This window comes from Haemaphysalis longicornis, unplaced genomic scaffold (genome assembly GCF_048455015.1).
Source record: "Haemaphysalis longicornis isolate Haplotype H1 unplaced genomic scaffold, Haemaphysalis longicornis Haplotype H1 scaffold_1, whole genome shotgun sequence".
In the NCBI taxonomy this organism is placed as follows: Eukaryota; Metazoa; Arthropoda; class Arachnida; order Ixodida; family Ixodidae; genus Haemaphysalis; species Haemaphysalis longicornis.
In genome coordinates this window covers 262,609,312-262,630,715 of record NW_027526203.1, presented here as the reverse complement: position 1 = coordinate 262,630,715, position 21,404 = coordinate 262,609,312, and the positions used below count along the sequence as shown (strand labels likewise).

Below are 21,404 nucleotides of genomic sequence, written 5' to 3'. Positions count from 1 at the left end.
AATTTTTACAAGCAATATGTCGTGAGACAATCACATGAATTCGGTATCACGAAACCTTGCATCAATAACTGGTATATTTTATAGACATAGAGAATAACTCCCGAGAAGCATTAAGATGCGGTTATACAAATCTTTGTTTCTGCCTCATTCGAATTATTGTGTGCTTGTCCGGGGTACCACCACCTCCGGGAACATACAAAACATTTGTAGGATACAGCGGAAAGCAATGTGAATAATTACTCACTCTACATTTGGGTTTCCAGTGCAGAGTTAATTCAGAACTTTGGGAGTACGGAGTGCCGAACATTTACATAATTACTACCTATGTCAAGCATTAAATAAGGATTCCATACAAAACAACTTTTTTAAACATTTAAGCCAATTAAAACAAAATACGGTGACAAAATGGAACATACAAAATCTAGAACACTAGACCATGCCTGCATACCGAACTTTAAGACACCGAATTCCAACCCTTTAAATACTTACCTGCAAGAAAATATTCATATTTTCCAGCTTAATAGTAGACAGCTAAGAAACACGTTTTTTGCATCCGATTCCCCATGATATTCTGTTATTGCTCTTGTCTCTTCCTGCCCTATTTTTCTGGATGCTGACCTGCATTCCTTTGTGTGTGCTATGTAATTTTTATTTTTCCCGACGGATACGCTACACGGATATTGCACATCCCTCCCCCCACTCTCCGGCTACGCTAGTCAGCCTGGTCACTTCTGGCAGCATCCTTACTGCGGCCACTTACCGAAATATGCCTACACCCGAAGCCGAAAACCTGACTATCGCCCATGCCATTACTACATATCGAAATCAGCCTTATCTCACCGTCATTACCGATTCACAGCAAGCCTGCCGTCTTTACCAGGCCGGTCTCGCCCCACAGCAGGCCTTCCCCATGCTACGCTGCCTGCCTCCGGACCTAGAAGGGACCATTGTCTGGACTCGTGGCCATGCCGGCCCGGTTGGGAATGAAGCGGCTCATGCCGCAGCCCGCGATCTGCACTACCGGGCACTCCCAACCTCAAGGGCCGACACCGGGTGCTACCCTCCCACCACTGAGGACACGCTCCCTCTTCTTGATTCCACCTTCTGTTCCATACTGTCCCACTACAGGCACACACGAAGAATATACCCCCCGCTCCACCCCTCCCTCCCAGCACACCACGCCACCCTTTACCACCGCCTGCAAACTGAAACCTTCTATAATCACCCCATCCTACACCACATCTGCCGTCACTTTTCCCCTACAACTGCCCGCACTGTCACAAACGGTGACGTACGTTTCACCACTTACCACCTTGTTTTCTCTTGTCCTCACCAACCTAACCCCATCCCATCCCCCAACCCTGAGCAGTGGGAGGCCGAGCTGACCCAGCTCAGCAGCAGAGCGACAGCAAGCCCTGGTGCAACGAGCTCTGGACGCAGCTCGCACTCGCGGCCTCCAGGCTGAGCACATCCTGGTGCGCACAATAAAAGTTTATTCCACCTCCTCCTCCCGACGGATATGTGTGGATTTCATCGTGGGAAAAGTATTCAGTTTGTATAAGTTGTTTCCATTTGTTAATACGTAACCCGTGTACAGTCGCGATCAACTTGAAGGTGATCGTTCGAAGTGCGAAGAAATAAGCAGCAGCTCCACGTTACGAGTTGTATCATGCAAGAGACTACGAAGGGAAGAAGGCAGCGCGATCTCTACCTCCAGGGTTTTGAAAAAGGCCGTTATGCAGCTTGAAGGGCAGGGTTCGATGCTCCCGCGATCACCTTCAAATAGATAGGGACTGCACTTTCCGTAGTGTCATTTACAGCTGAAGCAAATTTATATTGCAATAAACAACTTGCGTGTGGTTTCTATTTATCACGACTCCATGTGCCACTGACTTTTTCGCATGTATGACACTGTACATGGTATTCGTTACACTGAAAGTTCCCTTTCTTAGACTTTTGTTGTTGTCAGTGCTATGCCAATCGCTCTAGCCAGGTGTAGAGAGGGGGCTTGTCAAGCTGTTTGCACAGATTTTTTCCTCTCCTCCTCCATCACCGATGGAAATGGAACCAACCATTCTGGAAGCGGAACTTAATGCCACCATTCAAGTACTTCCTTAAAGGATGTTCGACTTTCACTCCTCCGTCCATTTCCAGATACGCACCCTGACGGACTCTTCGAAGCCCTACAAATTCTTAGAAGTCCCGCGTCGACCAATACCATCGCCAACAAAATCCTTCATCAGATCTCCATCCTGAAATCTAACTGCATTCATCTTCGCATCGACTGGTTGCCTGGACACGAGGAGTTATCACTGGGGAACCAGGCAGCCGAATCGCCTGCATGGGAGTGTATAATCTCTAGGCCTCCACTGCTACCCGACTTGGCTCCTTCCCCTTCTGAGTCACTACTTCCAGCGATACAGCTCCTACAGTACAAAAAAGGAAAAAGAAAGACCACCTTAAGGCCCTCGCTCCAACCTGCTTTTATCCGCTCTGCCCCCGCTCCCAAGATCAGCCGAAATTTTCGTGAATAAATATTTTGTAAATAGTAGCCTTACCCCAGAGACCTTCCGTAGATGGTACACCCCATCACTGCCGCCTCGATGTCCCTTCTACACCTTCCCCCACACCCGCCAATTTCCAAAACCAAACTTGGCACTGTCCTAAATTCGCGCGCTACAGAACCTTCAACCATCCTCCAAATGCCTCCTCCTTATACATTGACCCCCATATATTGAAAGCTGCTCGCTGACTTTAATTGCACACTTTTCTCTAGAAATTGGTTTAGCACGAGCAGTTTAGAGCCGTGAGCCTGCTCTCCTCTCCCCACGCGGCCTCTTCCGCCCTCGCAAGGAGCCCGCTTGTATCTGTTCGAACTGCACGCCTTCAAGAGGCCACGAGCACCCACCTTCTACTCCCACTTCCCCCCTTGACATAAAGTCTTCCTGCCAAAATAAAGGCTATCTTTCTCCTTCCCTCCCCCCCCCCCCTCTCTCTCTCTCTCTCTCGCTGGAGTTGTGAGATAACTCAAATTGCCCAACGAATCCTGTCATCATCGTGCACGGGGCTGGCGCCTCCACAGCCGTCCTCCACAGCCTCCTCCTCCACAGCCGTGCACGGTCCTCCACACGATCCTCCACAGCCGTGCACGGAATTAGATGCGTTTCGCAGCCAATTGAATTTCTGTGCAGCTTCTTAAAGCCGCACAGAAAGCCGCACGGTTTTTCGCGCTCCATTGGCATTGTGGCTGTTCGGTACAGAAGATGGCCGCCGCTGCAAAGAGGAAAAAAAAAAAGACATTTGGGTTCGTATGGGATTTTAACTCCGCCGTAGGAGCCGAGTGCTTTACCACGGCGCTAACTCTGCGCGTCGCCAGCGGTGGAACAATAGTTAGCATAACGGGTGCTTTGCTAACTTCATATCCCGTTACAGGCGGACGCGGCGGGTCGCGAGCAGAACAGGTGCCCGCCAGTCACGAAGAACTATGATTCTGAGTGCGCTAAGCGACCCGCGCTCAGGTAATATAGTCGGAATGGTGCACGTGACGGCACGTGAGAAGAGCAGGTGCCCCTAGCCACCGCAGATCGCTGATTGGGGGGAAGTGTGTGTGATGAAATGTAATGGATGTGTAATGGATCCGAGGGAAGCCATGCGGCGTTTGCCTTCAAAGCACGTAAACAGACTTAAGTGGTCCGGGGAATTTTTCGCTCAGTGATAACAAGGACACTAAACGCTGAATGGCTTTATGCTCTACCTGAAAGATAGCACACTACTCAAAGCTGTTTTGACTTTATTAACGGCGGGCGGTGTTTAGCTTGCTTGGAAATAAATATTTGAGGTTTCCCAGGGGTTTGTAGGAGGGGAGGTGCTGCCGCCTAGAAGAAGCAGTGAAAGTTATTTGCGCGATTTACTAACATGGCGGTGACGGCCGGACACGTCGTCTAGCTAGGGTAGCTAGACGACGTGTCCAGCCACCCTAGTCGAGCCGACTGTGCCAGTAATCTTGGAGCTTTGCCGCTTGCTGTGGTAAATAAAAACGAAAATTACGCCCATCCTCCCGCGAGGGAACCCTGGTGTGATGCGACGCATCGGGGGGTTCGTTTGGAGTGACGCTGGTACTGGATTGTGCCACACCACTCGCTGAAGGGACCGTCGCTTCCATCACGTCCTCATCGCAAGAATCAAGTCAAGCACGCAGTCGTCAAGCAAAGTGACGCGAAGTCGGGCGAGAGCGAGCGCTGACTGAACCGCCGCAGCGCGATACCCGCTTTATATTCACAGCGCCTTAAGGAGAGGAGACAACGGAGGAGAGTCGCGCATGCGCACACTTGGGCGATAGGAGCGGAGCGAAGCGAGCGAAGCGCGCGCACACAGCTGTTGTTTATGATAATGAGACGGAGTGAGAGCGTTGCGCGCACAGCTGTCGGAGAGAAGACGGGAGGAGAGTCGCGCATGCGCAGCTGGAGTGCGGAAGCTGCCGACACCGACGCAGGAGGGACATGCTTCAGAGCAAGAGATGCGTCGCATCTAAAAAAAAACTTACAGTGAAGACGGCAATAGCTCTCGCATCCACTATGCGGCCGCAACTCCTCACCTAGGCATAACTGAAAACGAAGTTTTGTGCCCAGCACTGAAAGCCGGGATTCCTGCCGTATAGTGGAGCCAGCGCGTTCCGGCCGGAGGGAATGAGGCGTGCAACTCCGCTACAGTAGGCAGCATGTATGCAGGAATTCCATTTGCGACTATGCGCAACATTGAACCGAAATCGAAAACTGAAAGCAACCTTACCAGACGTTGTGTAAAAGAACGTCCTTAATGATATGTAAGAGCTAAAGATAGCGCCTTTTTGAAGCACATGGGCTCAACAGGAGTTCCAGCACATATTTTACATTTACGCATACCTGGTTTCATGTTTGTTTCAGGAAACTGTTCAGACAAACTACGCCGATCCCATTTCACCATTCTTGATTTGTGACGTCACAAGGCACAGTCCGCGAAAGGACAGTACGCGAAAAGATCAGCGATACCTGTTTTCATGATTTTGGCAATGTTTTATTTTGGCGTTCTAAGAATACCAATAGGTCTCAGTCTGACCGCAAATCAAATATTCCTCTAACTCCCTCTCTCTCATATCCAGCTTTCCCGCTCAAAAAACCGACTGTTCAGGAACCTATCGCTAGCATGACATTTCGCACAGAGCAAGGAGTCGGCTGGGTTATGAACACTGTAAAAAAACTTTCCTCAACTCTGAATAGCTTGTGTACTTCATTGTCAAACATTCCTTCCCTTGCATTTCAATGGGACAGTTTCCATGTCTCTGGAGCCTGGTAGAACAATATTTTAAACTTCAAACTACGCATACAGTAAGCTTTTGCACCGGCTGTGCGAAAATTCATGGCACTATGCTGAATCACTACAGAGCAGTTCCTTCTGAAAGGACTGTGATGAGCCGGAAAGCTGCACCTGTTGCTGCGCGCAATATGCTTTCGATTACGGCATTGTAATCTACCGACGGGGGCCAGGTTTTTTCTACACTTCAGTGTGCTTTCAAGAGCTTGCTTGCTTTTCTTTATTTTCGTTTCAGTTGCAGCATTTTAGTTGCTTCTGGATATTTTTTTTTCGTTCTTACATACTGGGTGTGTTAGGTTAACCTGTCAACGTCACCCGGAATAATTCTTCATTGCCTGTCGAGACACGTGACAATCAATCAATCAATCAATCAATCAATCAATCAATCAATCAATCAATCAATCAATCAATCAATCAATCAATCAATCAATCAATCAATCAATCAATCAATCAATCAATCAATCGACCGATCGATCGATCAATCAATCAATCAATCAACGAATAAATCAATCAATTAATCGAGTTGGAACATAATTTTTATTGCGACAAGTTGCAGGATTAACACCATGCGACGCAAATAATATGTTGGAAGTGTTCGGGATGACTTTATTAATGGATCCGAAAGCTCTTTCATTTACGTCTACCACGCACCGCGATGACCTAGTCTCGTTAACGAAGCCTCAGACTTTCGCTGCGTCGTGTTTGGAGTTTTCAAATTGTTTGCTATGATAAGTTCCTTTTCCGGAACTAATTAGAGCCGAAACCCAATTACGCGAGATACGGAAGTTGTCGCGGCTGGCATGATCAGTAGGTGAGCGCAGAGACCGTTGCCATGAGGCGTTTTTTTTAGGCTATGGCAGCCAGGATATCATTGGTAATCCATGGAAGACGGACGTTGCGCTGGTTTACACGTACACTCTCTTTTCACGAATCATTCACGTTTTGAAGAATACCACACATCTGTCGTAAAAGGTGAACTAATAGTTAGTAGTCCGCTCCTGTTGTACGAGATCAGGGGCGGTATTCTCGTAACTGTCCCTTTCGAAAACGTCCCTTTTGCGTCCCTTTCATCGTGACGTACTTCCGGTTAAGCAGTGGGCCTTTTATTCAAATAGCGTAACTGTTCTTGTAAACGCATTTTAAAGAACTGAAACCGTATCAGAGTATATTTTATGTGTTTATTCTTCCGCGAGCGAACCACGACGAAAAATCGTCTGCTTCAAATCGTCTGCTCCGAGTAGCCACGGCTCATAGCTCCGCTGTGCTTGCATGGCGTCACATCCGGGTGTTCGCTTTTAGCCAATCAGGGCTCGCTCAAAAGGGACACAAAAGGGACAAAACACGGGAATACCGCCCCTGTTGATAAAGTTTACCTTTATCAAATATTTGTTTGCAAAGTAGAACTAGTACTCCTTTTATACAGTGGCTGGATCGCTTACACGGCAGGGTAATGGTCTGCTAATTTTTGCTGTACCACCCTTCCAGATCTATTGGAGTAATAAGGTCTTCTTATGTGAATATGATCTAGGCACGACACACATTATTCTAATACGAGCTCTTCGCGTGTGGGAATGTTAATTAGGCAACGAAAGATATTCTGCTAATAGCGCATGTCTCCCAGGAAACGTTTTGTGGCATAATCTCTTATTAGTGCGCGGCTGCAACGCAACACAAAACCAGACACAAACGTGCCTAATCCTGTCAGGCAGTGAAATTAGAGCTGCGAAAAACATTGGTTCGAAGGGCTGGAAACCACCGCAAAATAAAAGCCCGAAACACAGAACCTCAGCAACGAGCAGGTGGAGTCCCGGTCGCTTAGCAGTATCAGCAGCGGCCAAGTGATACGCAACGACAGGGGTATTGCTGGTGAGGTTGCATTGCCGCTGCTACAAGAGGAGAAGACTTTGGACATTGACCGACGATAAACTGCAGCCAAGGAGCCAACTACGTGGTGTTATTAGATACACTAGAGTGTTCAAAAATGGCAGCGATGACGACAGACAAGGCGATGAACACCTGCGTTCGCTCACAAATAGGTTCTTTAATTGAAGACAGCAGAGATATAGACGTCTTACATAAAAAAGCACTCAAAAGTCAGCGCAAGTTACGCATGCCTTACAGCGCCAGGGTCAACAGCACAACCACGCTTAAGTGGCCCGTCTAACGCCTCCAATGTGGTCATGAAGGCTCCCGTGGGGTCCCGCTCAGTTTTCCAGGCGAGTGGTCGCCCAGCGTGTACGCGGTGGAACTGGCGGACTTCATGCACCGGCTGGAGTGACTGCCTTTCACGGCAGAACGTGGACCTCCACGCACTCGATGCGGCGGCGTTGGATGGGTAAGCCGCCGAGGAGCACCCAGGCCACTCTGCGCCGCACGTGGAACGAGACGTGGAGACGGCGGCTGCGACGACCACCGACTGCCGGTGGGCTTTGGTTGGTCTCCCGCGGTTCCATCCCAGTGACCGAGAGGACCTCGTTCCACGCTGCCGGTTCGGCTTGCTGGCCGCAATCGGGGAGGGCGCCGGGAAATTCGTCTTCCCCTGATTTACGATGCTGCTTCGGAGGTACTGCAGGTTTCCCGACGGGGCTCAGGTCGGGACGCAGGGCCACCAGGCACTCGCCGTGCTCCTGCAGGTGTCCGTGGCAGGATACCATATGCCGAAGACCTGGAGACAACATTTATTTTTCTATTGCGTGCGGCCATTCGTTTCTTCGGTGTAACACTGATTGCGAACTGCCTCGAATCGTTAACCGTTACGAGGTGCCGAAGAATGAGACCCCGCCCTGTTGCCGGAAGAAAGCTATTCAACACTGTCAGGTACTGAATTCCTTAAACGTCCACATTGCACTGTCTCAAATTAAGGTTGTCATTAAAATTAACTTTGCATTCCGGCAAAAGATTTTGAAGAGCTAAGAATTCTTGAAGCAAGTACCTTGTTATGAGCACTAAATGAAATGTCCGCGCTCCACCAAAACGCATTTCCGCTGAGGAATGTTAAATATAAAGGAAATAGTTTAACTATACCATTTCTGCCCAACAATATTTTGAGATTAGAGATATGCTTAAGTGCTAGAACTGTATAATATGAGAAAAATTCATTCAGTATAATGAATGTCGCTTCTGCTGGACTACTAAGATGAGTAGCTTTGGTTTCGCTATCATAAGCAGTGTATGGTTTCAGATTCAAGGGCCACGAGGACGCTTTATCGACTTGGCTTATCGAGAAAAACCCGCTAGGCATCTGTGTGAACACAGGTCCAAGCAGATGCGCCGTGCTTGCTCAAGTCAGAGTAAAGATTCTTGCCCGGTGAAAATTATGTCATGGACATCACTGCACGCGAAAAAATGTCGCCGCATATTTCAAAATAATTGTCAGGCCGCCGTTGTGCGTTTTTTTAAAAAGGTAAAATGTGAAAGTAGAAATGAAAAGCAGACATGAAAAAAAAAAAATTAGTTGGCCAGTGTAAAACAAACCGCTAAAAAATAGCTAGAACCGGTGCTCAGCACTCCGGAAACGGCTGCATTGATCGAGGCACATGGAGCGAGCCAATCGTGCAAGGGTGGGGGCAACGCCCACTTTAGCAGCTCCCGGTGCTCGCGACGCCTTCATGATCCACGACAGCAAGCGAGGAGGAGCAAGAAACGCTGTACGCTCGACACAAGATGGAACGAAGGCAGGTAGACTGCGTCTACATCCGTGAGGCCACGCGACGGCAACAAGTTAGCGGACCTCGAACCTCGAAACTGGCTGAACAGGAACAACGTCCGGCAACCACTACCTACCACATTATCGCCGTGAACATCCTGAATACCTAATGTCCGCCAAGAAAGCGGCTCAATACCAGCGGTAAAGAACGGGTACAGGTTAGGATGAGCAGCGAAAAGAAAGCCTTAAGTTTGTACGAGACATTCTGCGTCGATTCCGCGAAACCTCGTGAATATTTGAGGCTGCAACGTTTCCAATTCGCGAACCATTTCCCGGCACTTACTTTCCGGTTGGGAGCGGCCACAAATCCTGCCACGTCGCGAAATTGTCACCCACCGCTGCGCTGTTCACGTCAGGGAATTGTTGGGTGGACGAAATCAGCGTGGCGTTCAGCTGGCAAGCTCCGAGATGGAACAGCATACGCACGCGCATGAACGCACGTGATGCACCTTCCTTTCTTTTTCTTCTTCTTCTTGCAAGAAAATTGCTAAGCACTGGGTAAACGTGGCAACAAAAGACCTTCCCCCCGTCAACACGTTCCCTTTCATTCAATCACTTCGGTCACTAAATCACTGAAGAATGAATCGAATCAACCAACGAATCCCCTTTGTTCTCTTCTACAGGGTGTCCCAGCTATCATGCACCAAGATTAAAAAAAATAGCAATGACGTAACTCGAAGAAAACCTTGTGAATAATGTTTGCAGCACTGTGAAGAAGCGGACAGTAATTTTTTCGTTAATGAGACTTGACTGATTAATTGTAATTAATTATCTAACTCGAGAAGTACTGTCCTAATCACTAAAGTGTCAATGAAGCACTTGTAGGTACCCACGAGGGGCATCTAACTGCGGTAGTTTTAGCGACGAACTAATTGCGTACTCATTTATTCTGACTGATCAAGAAAACCCGCGAAATATGAAAAATACCACGTGACGGCGCTTCCGCGCGCATTGTAAAGCAGCGACCCCAATTAAGCTGATTGAAAGCAACTGCTTCGCGTGTTACCCGCCCGAAGAGACAGCGCATCACCCTGACGCAGACCTCGGGGTCGGCCCGACGCCGCGGTGAGCGGTGAAGACTACGGGACGGTGAAGCCCTGCGTGGCCTGATCCGTCCCCGACTGCCGGTACCTCAATAAAGTCCTTTCTCTCTCTCTCTCTCTCTCTGATAATGGCATGCATAGAAGGAGCAGCAACAGCAAGATTCGTGGGGCGCATGTGCAGATAAGGCACAGACTCGGTCGCGATTTATTCCTTCTTTCTTTTGTTTATTTCATTCTGGCTGACTCAGAGGCAGCCTGTTTGAGGGCGTTGCTTTACGATGCGAGTGGAGGCGCCGTCACGTGCTGCTTTTCATAGTTCGCGGGTTTTCTTTATCAGTCAGAATAAATGTGTGCGCAATTAGTTCGTCGCTGAAACTACCGCAGTTCGATGCCCCTCGTGGGTACGTACAAGTGCCTCATTGACACTTTAGTGATTAGGACAGCACTTCTCGAGATAGATAATTAATTACAATGAATTAATTGATTCTCATCAACGAAAAAAATACTGCCCGCTTCTACACAGTACTGCAAACATTATACACTAGGTTTTCTTCGAGTTACGCCATTACTGTTTTTTAAAATCTTGATGCATGATAGCTGGGACACCCTGTATAGTCCTACGCACAACAAACGTATATATATATAATCTAGGGCTGCTTTGACTAATATGTCTTGATATCGCCCGAAGAGACGATTGCCCTATCCCCGGGTAGGTTGCATAGGGTGTGTACAACGTATTTAGATTAGCTCAGTTGGCAAACTGCATCTTTGGGGCGGCCCCATTTTGTCGCCATTCTGAGAGGTGGCGCTGGCGTTGCGTTGAGATCTATAGCCATGTGTTTTCGCTCTGCTGTTGGTGCTCGCCTGTTCTTCACGTCTGTATTAACGTATTAACTCTGTGCTGTCATCGTGCATACATATTTTAGTGGATCTTAAGTGTCGGTGCGGTTTGTTGACGTGCTGCGCGCCGGGCTGCCATTCTAATTATGCTTCGGCAGCGGCAAAGTCCGTGCCGCGGCATTTCTTCAAGCCGCCGAAGGATTCTGACGGATTAAAGGCGCGGGAAAGCGCGATTCCGCGGAAAAACTTTAAGGTTACTTCATAAACATAAGTTTGTGACATTTATTGTGAGCCTTCAGAAGTTCAGACATCGTTACGTGTTACGAACACCTCGAGAACGGTCAAAATGTGATTCCGCGAGGCAAGTGGACCTTGAGGGAGAGCGCGGTGCCCCGTATTTTCCCTAACATACCTGTCGGAACTAAAGACGCCAAAGTCATGCAGAAAACCATTCAAAGGGAGGACAGTGGTTCCCACCCATGTTGCGTCCTGTCAAAATGGTGGGCCTTTGTGCGACAAAACTGCGCTAGTGACGGTATGGGTGGTGTAGAAAGCGCTGAAGTCAGCACGTATACGTTAGGAACTGTGCTGTGTTCCGCGGTTATGCAGGAATTCAGCAAATGTCGAACATTTCAATCGTAGAATGTGAAGGCTTCGCCCACCCAGGTTATCTTCTATAAGCTCGAAGATTCTGAGGGCATTGTGCTTATTGAAAAGGGTGTAGTAGTCGGGCAAAACTTGTCGGTTGAAGTTACTTCAAGAGGTGCGCTTGTCCCGCCGTGCAGCTACAGCGATAAAAATTGGAATATTCACCCTCAGCTGACAAGCCAGAAGATTGTAGCAACACTTCTTCACTACATTGTTGCCTTAAAGATCAGCCCTTGGAGCAAATGTTAACGGTTTCCAGGCATTTCATCCGCAAAAACAGCGGCGAAAGGGCAGTGTGTGCGGCACAACAAGAAATTCACGATGCTGTCAGATCAAAACTTTCACTCTACCCGGCGTGGTGGCTAAGTCGTCGTGCTACTGGGCCCTAGGAAGCAGGTTCTATTCCTGGCCGCGTCGGTTGGTTTTGTGATAGTCGGAAAGCGAAAACGCCCGTGTGTTCGAGATTTCGGCGCACGTTGAAGATCACCTGTAAGTGATTCAAAGTTAATCCGGAGCCCTCCACTACGGCGCGCCTTAGTGCCTGTGTAGCGTCGGCGCGTTAAGCCTCTTAATCAATCAATCTGACTAGTATAAACTGGAAAGCGTTGCCTATCTCTAGGTTGCAAAAAGAAACGAGCAGGAAAAATTTACGCAGAAAAAGTTGGGAAGACAGCATAAATGATGGCTCAATGGAAAATCTACCAGGCTAAATGCTTACAATAATGGGCATATACGGGCTGCGAGGCAATAAATGCAAGTTTCTGTGACCCTAATAGACAGTCCATCAGATGTACAAACCGACAAAAAAGAATAGCACGACAAACATTTTTATCCGAGAAAAACGTTCTTCTCTTTTAAAAAACACATTCATACCGGTAAAAGAAATAAAAACGTTCGAAAAACATTAGTTAAGGATTGGTTTAATTTTCTTTGTTATTAATAAATCTAGCTACTGTTGCAGCACTTGGTTTGCAGTCGGTTCGCTTGATCAGTTTTGTTGGGATTAAAAATATGTTCCTGTGAAAATGTACAGGGCCGTCCATGCTATGTGCGAACACGGCGCAGCGTGGCCTCGCTCCGCGGAGCGCCAGCGCACAATCCGCGGCCGCGCATCGAAGCTAAGCGGCGCAGGCGCACAGGGGCTTGGAGGCGGGGCTTCGTGTAGTCTGCTACCGCGGGAGAGCGCCGTGCCTGCTTTGCTGTGAAGCACGCCTAACTGTAGGCATGCTTGTAGCGTCGAAGCGCGGCGCGACGGCGTTGCGGAAAAGCGCACTTTCCTTACTGCGGCGCGTTGTGTAGTTTCTGCGTACGGGAACTCACAGCTTCCGCTTTTCAGTTCCGCGGTGCCGGTTAAATGCAAGTATTGTTGAAGGTTGAAGGCATTTCAGAACTGGTTTGGCTCGGGTTATAGGGGTTAGCGCTACAAAACGACACTTGCTACGAAAACGCTGCAGAGAAGTGCTCCGAATAACCACCCAAGGAACTTTACCGTGCATTGATACCACGCAGCAAACGCGCGTTCTTGCATTTCGCCTCTTTTGAAAGTGGCACCTGCTACTGGGATCGGACATGGGTCTCCCGGCTCAGTGTAGCCAACCAGCCCAACCAGTGAGCAACCGCGGCGGGCCAGGTGATGTCCTGGCGGGTTTTTCGGGATTTAACCGCACCCTAGAATTAAAAAGGGTAAGGGAGCAAAGCTGTATTTTCTGCGTGTGCTCTCTAAAGCAGATGGCCTTATGCCCGAATGTGCCATCCGGCCGGCTTTTTAAACAACGGAGGTGTTACTGGCCGTAAGACCACCGTTGCAGCAAAAAAAGAGAGAAAATTTTGAAGGCTCGTTGGGGCGTGCTTGCGGCGACCTCCGAGCGTCCCCGGCACGCGCAGTGGATTTAGCGCGAATAAAAAACTGGCAAAAACCTCTAGAAGCGAGAACATGCCGAGCACTCGGGAGCGTGTACCTTGTAGAAAACGCCGATTCCTCGGCTCGTGCAGTGGCTATAGCAAAAAAAAAAAAAAAAGACAACCAGCGTGGTCGTCAATCTCTACCGCGCATGCAACAAAACTTCAGCGTTAATGCTAAAGTCCAATGCTAAAATTAAAAAAAAACATGCTGCTTGGTAGAGGTCACCGCGACCGACACATTCTCTGGAAGCCATTGTGGATAATTGGAGACATGGCTACGAGTGTGGCAATACTTCCCGAGACGACTGGCAGATCCTGCAACCGCGTCTCGAGTCGATGACGAAGGGCTGGTTGAAGACTACAATGCAGAGGATGACTTTCAATCCACCACTCGCTTCGAGAAAGACGACGACCGGTTTGATGCATATGACGACGATTACTAGCACCGCAACTATGAAAATAAACAATGATATTAAAGCTTAGCTGCGTCCAGCAAAGCTCACCAACAACAGCTTCAACATTGAAGTCTTGCGCGTGAGTGCTAGCTTCCCAAATTTTTTTTGATCGGAGTATTTAGATGCTCGGTCTTGCTCGAAGACTCTCCAGGATTGCTCGATGCCACTTCGATTATGATCAACGAGCTCATGGAAATCGACAAGAAATATCGTAAATGAGAAAAGGAATCAGAATATGCCGAGTCCACAATGCAAGTGTTTGTTTAATGTACAGTGCGCGTCAGGCTTGTCTAGGGCAAGCGAGCGCGCGGCTTCTGAGCATGCTGGCGACACCTGCTGATAGTGGCTGGGTTGGAGACAGCTTTCCATTGCGCGTGCGTGGATCTCGGACAGGCTGGGGTCGGTCGTCTTATAGCATGGGCCTCTCAAACTTAGAGACGCCACGCCCCACAAGGGGCGCTTTTATTCTGAAGTGCCAATTGCAGGCGGTGACACGGGGTAAGCGCGAAATTTGACGCCATGCATTATCAGTGCAGCCGTTACTTAATCGCACAAACGTTTTGACAGAAAGCGCTGCAGTGCTTTCTTGTTGCGTGCTTTTCGTTTCCTAAACATGAGATTCAGAAGATTAGCGGAGGTCGTTTTCTAGCATCGCGTAACCGCCTGATGGGTCATTGCACCCGTCGAACGACGCGTCTATCTGGCCTGTCAGCGCTCCCGGTTGCCACTGTGAAAGACAATCGCCCCTCGAGGGTGGTGGCGTCTGCGAATTCGAGCGGCACATGCGAAACGACGACCGGCCTGACCCTGTAAGAGATCGGCGCACGCGCAATGGCAAGCTATCTCTAACCCAGCCGCTATCAGCAGATGTCGCGCGCACGCTCCCAAGCCGCGCGCTCGCTTGCCCTAGACAAGCCTGACGCGCACTGTAAGGCATTGCATGCATTGTTAAGCATATTGAAAATGTATTGAACATATTGGTGATTTTTCTGTTCGTGGCGTTTGGCTAGGCCATGTGTGTGGGGATAGTAAAGAGAAGAATGCAGAAGTTGTGGACCTAAAGAACGGAGAAGCTGTTCCACAATTGTGTAGCATGGAACTGGTGACCACAGCTTCATTGCTCACGCAGGCCCATTGCGAGGAAGTACGGGTCTTACCATAAAGGAGGATGCGTACAGGTGGCAACAAAGGGAGGGGCCGCTTTCTCCAAATAACTAGCCATGTAGGGAGCGCAACCAATGACGTATGCATTATAATTTAGCACACTAGAGTGGGACCGGTCCAGGATTCGACCGTAGAGTAGACGATTGTGCTGGGGGCGTGACTTCCTGGCTGGGCGACTGCTTGAACCATCTCGACGATGCGCGATATTCATATGTTTGAAAAAAGCCAACACACATCTGGAAGAAATTCGGCAGATCGAAACCCAGCCGCTGTGACCGAAATTCCACGGAGGCGAAATGCATAGACAATTATGTTCTGCGTAATGCCAGTGAGCATTAAATAAATCCTAGTAGCCGAAATTATACGATGCCGTTCTATACAGCGTCTCTCATTGAACCAAACCAAGCCAGTCCTGAAATGTTTGCAACAATACTTGCATTTAACCTGCACCGCGGAACTGAAAAGCGGAAGCTGTGGGTTCTCGTACGCAGAAACTACACAACGCGCCGCAGTAAGGAAAGTGCGCTTTCCCGCAACGCCGTCGCAGCGCGCTTAGACGCTACAGGCAAGCCTGCTTCACAGCAAAGCAGGCACGGCGCTCTCCCGCGGTAGCAGACGACACGAAGCCCCACCTCCAAGCCCCTGTGCGCCTGCGCCGCTTAGCTTCGATGCGCGGCCGCGGATTGTGCGCTGTACGCTGGCGCTCCGCGGAGCAAGGTCACGCTGCGCCGTGTTCGCACCTAGCGTGGACGGCCCTGTACGTACTGCATTTGCTTCCACAGCATAAATAAAAATGACAAGACATCTTTTATTGATTCCGAGCAGATGGTTGACTATTGTAGGCTTTCCCGCAGTTTCAGCCGCGTAAGACGAGTTCGGCTATGCTTTCATATTATTGAACTACGAGGGATCCTGTACTGGGAAAGAACAAATGCCCGTTGGAACGGCAAGCACTGAAAGCAAGCGCACTGTGCAGCGTTTGCCTTGCCTATTTCCCCATCTTAAGTACAGCTTGTTTCCAGTCATAATGTCAATAAAATGTAAAACTCTTGTCTATAAAGCGTAAGATAACAGCGAAGTTGGATTTTGCATTTCAAAAAAGAAAGTTAACGGCATGGCGGGCCTTATCTCATTCGGCGCCCTGTGCGAACTCCTGCAAAGCCCCCCCCCCCCCCTCGCCCTTTCTACTCCCCGCCTGTTAAACTCATTTTTTACAGCGAAGCTGTCAACGGCTAGGATCAAGCAGATCGTCTTCGACTACAGAGCGATGTCGACAAGGATTCCCCGCGAGCGTTGCGCCATATTTCGGCGCCCACTCAAGTCCGCGTAATCGCAAAACTCCGCCACATCTTCAGCCTAAAAAATAATCATAAAAGTTATTAATAAAAACGTCCTATGGCCTTCATATATGGATATAACGCGCTTATATTGCCCCTGAGAGTAAAGTTTTCCTAGCAATGAATTTGTGCTGAGTGGTGAAGACGACTTTAATTGGATTTTAATTGTAAGCTGGGCTTTCAACATTGTGTACTGCACAGTGGAGCATGTCCGTCTACGGAGGGAGTATAATTAGAGAAATCGGCTGTAACTCCTGTTTCATCGAAACTATCCTCAACTAAATTATATGACCATTAGCCGCTAAGACGAATCTAACATTACGCTAAACTTCATTTACGTTTCAAAATTACATACTTCGCAGTGACGTTGTAAATATTGGGGAATTGCCGCCAATACAATGGCTTCTATACGGGAGGGAAACGGACAGCTCCAAGTTTCTTCGCTGCAATGAAACTCTAGTCCGTCCAAGTTTAATTCAGGTAATCAACTAGGAAGTCTGCTCAATCGCAAATTGCAAACAAACGTGTGTTGTTTTGTGCATTCCTTGGACTCCGCCCCGGTAAAAGCATCTTGTCGCTCACGTTGAGGCTCGGCATCACAGCTTCGCAGGTTATCCTTCTTCACAGAGATGAAGGACACTAAATTTATTTCAAAGCGAGAACTTTCTTAGTGGAACCGATTGCGTTAGTAAAAGAAGGTTAGAATTTGGCGCGAAATGGGCAGAGAAGAATCTGGGAAGACATGCGAAAAAGGCTAACACAAAAATTCCGTAAAGGGTGTTTTTTTTAAGGGTGACGTAATTGTACAGTGGCGTTAAGACTAAGATCTCGCTGCAACACCACCCCGTTACAAAGGGGAAGCCGCTAAGCATCGTCATCGCGCCGTTTTTAGCTTTCGCGGGACGTTTGAAATCATCGGAACTCCGTGTCCGATGGCCTATGGCACCGTAAGGGAAGAGTTTAGGCGCTAATTTAACACCGACAACTTTACATCAAATGATGAAGCGGCCTATAGGTAGCGGGTACTAATGTCCCAAGGGACACGCCGGAAACCGTTGCGTCCCGCAACTGTTTAGGACACCGAGTTCGTTGGGGCGCGGCAGGCGAAAGAGAGCCTCTTTTGAGCGCCTACTGAGCATTAAGAAGCTGGATCTTCGCGCGATGCCCTCGTGGTGCACTTTACGCTCTTGTGTTTTTCAAATCAAAGCAATATCTTCGAAAGTCGTTTGAAGCAGTTCAGTCTTGCTGATACCGGCAAGGTGCGTACGCTGGAGCAGTGGTCCAACAACAGTTGTGGTGAGCAGTGCTCACGAGAATCCAAGCCTGACGGTTGAATACCGGCGAGGGACGATCCTCGAAAACTGGGTGGTCCTTCCCGAAGTATCGGCGGGGGCGCGTTCATGGCCGGCGCTGGCTGCCCTCAGCTGTGGTCGTCGGTGGTCTCGTCAGCAACCGTGCGTAAAGACGGGTACCGACCCCAACGGATCCCACGGCTCAGGCCGTGTGGCGTTAGACCGGGCCACACACGACCTCCAAGAGCCTGGGTCCTTGCAGAGGGCCCAAACGTGGCAGAGTCCTGTCTGTAGCTCTTGCTCCGCGGGAGTGGGGTCCGGTGCAGTCGCCGGCAGCTGCCTCCGGGAAAAGGAGCCCCCCCCCCCCCCACCCGGGCAGACGCACACGCCCGATATAAACAATTGTACAAGCTACCGCGCACAGTTCTGCGTAAGGGTAATAGCACAAAGCAATCGTGGCGTAGGCGATCATAAAGTTACGCCGGTCACGCTCTTTTTACATTTGCACGTAAACGAATGCACGTGTCCAAGCACACATAGGTAGTGTGGGTTAGTGCAAGTTGTTAGAGCTAAAGCTCTAGTATGCTATGTCTCGCAAGGTTCATCGCGTCGCAATGACCTTGAGCCTCAGGAGTGAAAGTTTGGTAGGTGTGACGTGACGCCATGTGATCCACTGCGGTGTGTGTGTGTGTGTGTGTGTGTGTGTGTGTGTGTGTGTGTGTGTGTGTGTGTGAATGAAACTTGTCTTGTAGCCAAATATACAAATAAAAGGGGAGAGAAATAGAAAATGAAGGTTTTGATATTGTTATGGTACCCGCGAAGTCTCGTTCTTCGCGAGAACGCACCGCGTCTTCAGGCTCGAATGTACGGCGGCCTACCCAGAAACGCAAAAAAAAACCAAAAAACAAAATCGAGTTGCCGGTTGCTGCCCCAAAGACGCGGCTTCCCGTAATAAACACGTCACCTGGCAGTTTCAGCTATCTAACTTCAGTTGTGCAATGGAAGACCATCAATTAAACTTGATTGATTGATTGATTGATTGATTGATTGATTGATTGATTGATAGATAGATAGATAGATAGATAGATAGATAGATAGATAGATAGATAGATAGATAGATAGATAGATAGATAGATAGATAGATAGATAGATAGATAGATAGATAGATAGATAGATAACCTTTAATGAAAGCTGAAGAGGTCAGCCCCACTAACGGTAGGGCTTGCTACTCCAAAAGTTAAACTTGAAACTGCTGTGTGTCAGTCTCGAGTGTATGGCCGTGCAGTTATTCTGGCGATTAAAACTACGACAGAGAACGGTTCTTGCCCCCAGTAGACATTTATTGCCGAAAGACAAACGTCTCCGTGATGCACGCTTAGGGGCTCAAAACATCCTTTTGTCCGGGAAGCGGATCACAAGGGAGGCCCCACACAGGGAGTGTCCCTGCATCTCCTCCATAGCCTTGGCAGCTGACGATTCCTCCGTGTAGTTTATGAAAGCGCAGTGCTTGTCGTGGAGGATGCGAATGCTGTGGATGTCCCCGAACTGTCCAAATAAACGCATCAGTTGATTATTCGTCACTGACGGCTGAATGCTCCCCACCCAAATGGAGCGGAAACCACCAGGGTTGCGAGGGTCCGTCTTGATGTCCGTCTTGCTGGGCAATTCCTCACACAGCGCCTCCACAGCGAGTTCGACGTCGCCGTGGCTTTGCCCCAAGGCCCACGTTGCTTGGTCCCGGGCGAATCCCATGTCCGCGATTCGGCGGACGCGAACTTCCCTCAGGTGCTGTCGCGCCTTCTCGTCGTCCGGGTCCAGCTGGATCGCTTTTTCCAACGCTTGCTGGGCGTCGGCGTAGCGTTCCAGGCCCAGCAACGCAATGCCACGGCAATAGTGGCACTTGGGGTGCCGCGGTTCCAAGTGGATGGCTATGTTCGCGTCTCCTAGTGCGTTGTCGTACTCGCCCAGAACGCTGTACGCATAGGAGCGGTTCGCGAAGTACCGGTGGTCATTCGGGTTCGCGGAGATGGCCCTTGAGAAGAAGTCGATGCCGTCCCGGTGGCGGCCGACGTGGCACATCTCGTAACCACGACGGGCAATGCTTTCGCTCATCTGGGCAGCGTTGAGGCGCTCGGACGTAGTCTTCGGCGTAGAGGACGTAGTCTTCGGGATGGCCCCCTGGCTGGTAGACGGCTTTCCATTCCCCTCAGCCATGCTTCGATGAGCTGCGCAACGACCTTGATTGGCGGACTCGGATGTGAGGCAGGGAACGTTTCGTACTCAGCTTCTTTATTGGGCGTGTGGTGATGATGATAGTGACAAGAGCACTTCTGCGGCTCCTTGTTCAGAGCTAAGAAATTCAGCAGCTATGGAAATGCAGTGTTGCTTTTCACCCCAGAAAACGTCTGAAACCAAAAAAAAAAATAAAAATGTTTAATATTTTAAGTGTTCTTAGGAAGCGGAAGCAAATGACCATTCTCAAGCCCTGGGAAATCCCCCTGTCTGGGTATGAAGCTGTAATGGCGGCACTATCATCATCATCTACATCCCTTCACATAATCATCAGCGGGGCTGGCACTGCTGCGTCAGCTTTGCCACGCGCCTCACGGAGACGGAACACGACTGCGCACCTGGGCGGTCGCTTGTTTTGGGCGCTCACAGTTCTGGTCGGGCCTACGCTTAAATAAATATAGGAAGCCGCATCCGCCCCGCGTCTGCTTTCTACAAAGCCCTAGATCTCCCGCTTTTCTGATGGAGGCGAAAAGCAAAAACGCCCGTGTGTACGAGATTTCGGCGCACGTTAAAGATCCCCAGGTGGTCTAAATTAATCCGGAGCCCTCCACTACGGCGCAGCTCATCCTCTGCGTTGCGTCAGCGCGTTAAACCCTACAATCAATCAATCAATCAATCAATCAATCAATCAATCAATCAATCAATCAATCAATCAATCAATCAATCAATCAATCAATCAATCAATCAATCAATCAATCAATCAATCAATCAATCAATCAATCAATCAGCCCTAGATATAGGTTAAGAGAAGGCACAAAAATCGCGCGCAGTAGCTCTATGCTCATTGTGAATTTTCCAAGCAGTGTTTTTTTTTCGGCAAGCTTACAAAACCGCACTAGGATTTCCCCCCTAAACGGAAACAAAAAAAGTTACTACAACTGGGCGTCAACAATACGTAGGAAAAAATGCAAGAAGCGCATCGAATTTCTCAATTCACATGCCTGCAATTCACCACTACGGCAAGAGCCACCCTCCACCGGCTAGGGTATTCGACACCACAACAGCAAGACGAGAAGACACGCATTCCCGGGCCAATACCCTACTCCATGCAATGTACCCCACCCTCCACCCCACATCTTGCAAATTCTGCCCCCACCCTGGCACCGTAAACCATCTGGTATGGGGCATCAACAAACCCCGTACCTTACTCCTAACCCCTAACCTACATACGAGCAGTGGGTGGCACGGCTGACCAGCTCCGACCTCTCTTCCCAGCGTAGCCTGGTGGAGAGGTTCCTGTTGGCCAGCGCTGGCCAGGGTGGGTATCCCGTACTAAAGGAACCCCCCCATTCGGGTGCCCAGACATCAGCACCTAAGGCTCGCCTAAATAAAGTTTATTCCTCCTCCTCGTCCTCCTCATTTCCCAAAACGATACT

The 21,404-nt window shown here is 49.3% G+C and overlaps 2 protein-coding genes across 3 annotated transcripts; both read right to left on the bottom strand.

Annotated features, from left to right (window-relative positions):
* Positions 1-6,705: 6,705 nt before the first annotated feature.
* On the bottom strand, positions 6,706-9,615 carry LOC144169512 (uncharacterized). Of its 2 annotated transcripts, none has more exons than XM_077698725.1 (2): positions 9,133-9,266; positions 6,706-8,014 (listed from the first exon to the last, which is right to left on the bottom strand). In XM_077698725.1, exon 2 carries the CDS (start codon positions 8,001-8,003, stop codon positions 7,635-7,637), a length of 369 nt encoding a protein of 122 aa, XP_077554851.1. In that variant the 5' UTR covers positions 8,004-8,014; positions 9,133-9,266; the 3' UTR covers positions 6,706-7,634. The 2 variants fall into 2 exon arrangements, with proteins under 2 accessions (XP_077554851.1, XP_077554844.1); XM_077698718.1 differs by lacking the exon at positions 9,133-9,266 and adding an exon at positions 9,339-9,615 and having other exon boundaries at positions 6,710-8,014.
* A 9,504-nt stretch (positions 9,616-19,119) lies between these two features.
* LOC144158745 (uncharacterized) lies at positions 19,120-20,224 on the bottom strand. Its single transcript, XM_077689841.1, has one exon. It carries the CDS (start codon positions 19,948-19,950, stop codon positions 19,120-19,122), a length of 831 nt encoding a protein of 276 aa, XP_077545967.1. The 5' UTR covers positions 19,951-20,224.
* Positions 20,225-21,404: the final 1,180 nt, after the last annotated feature.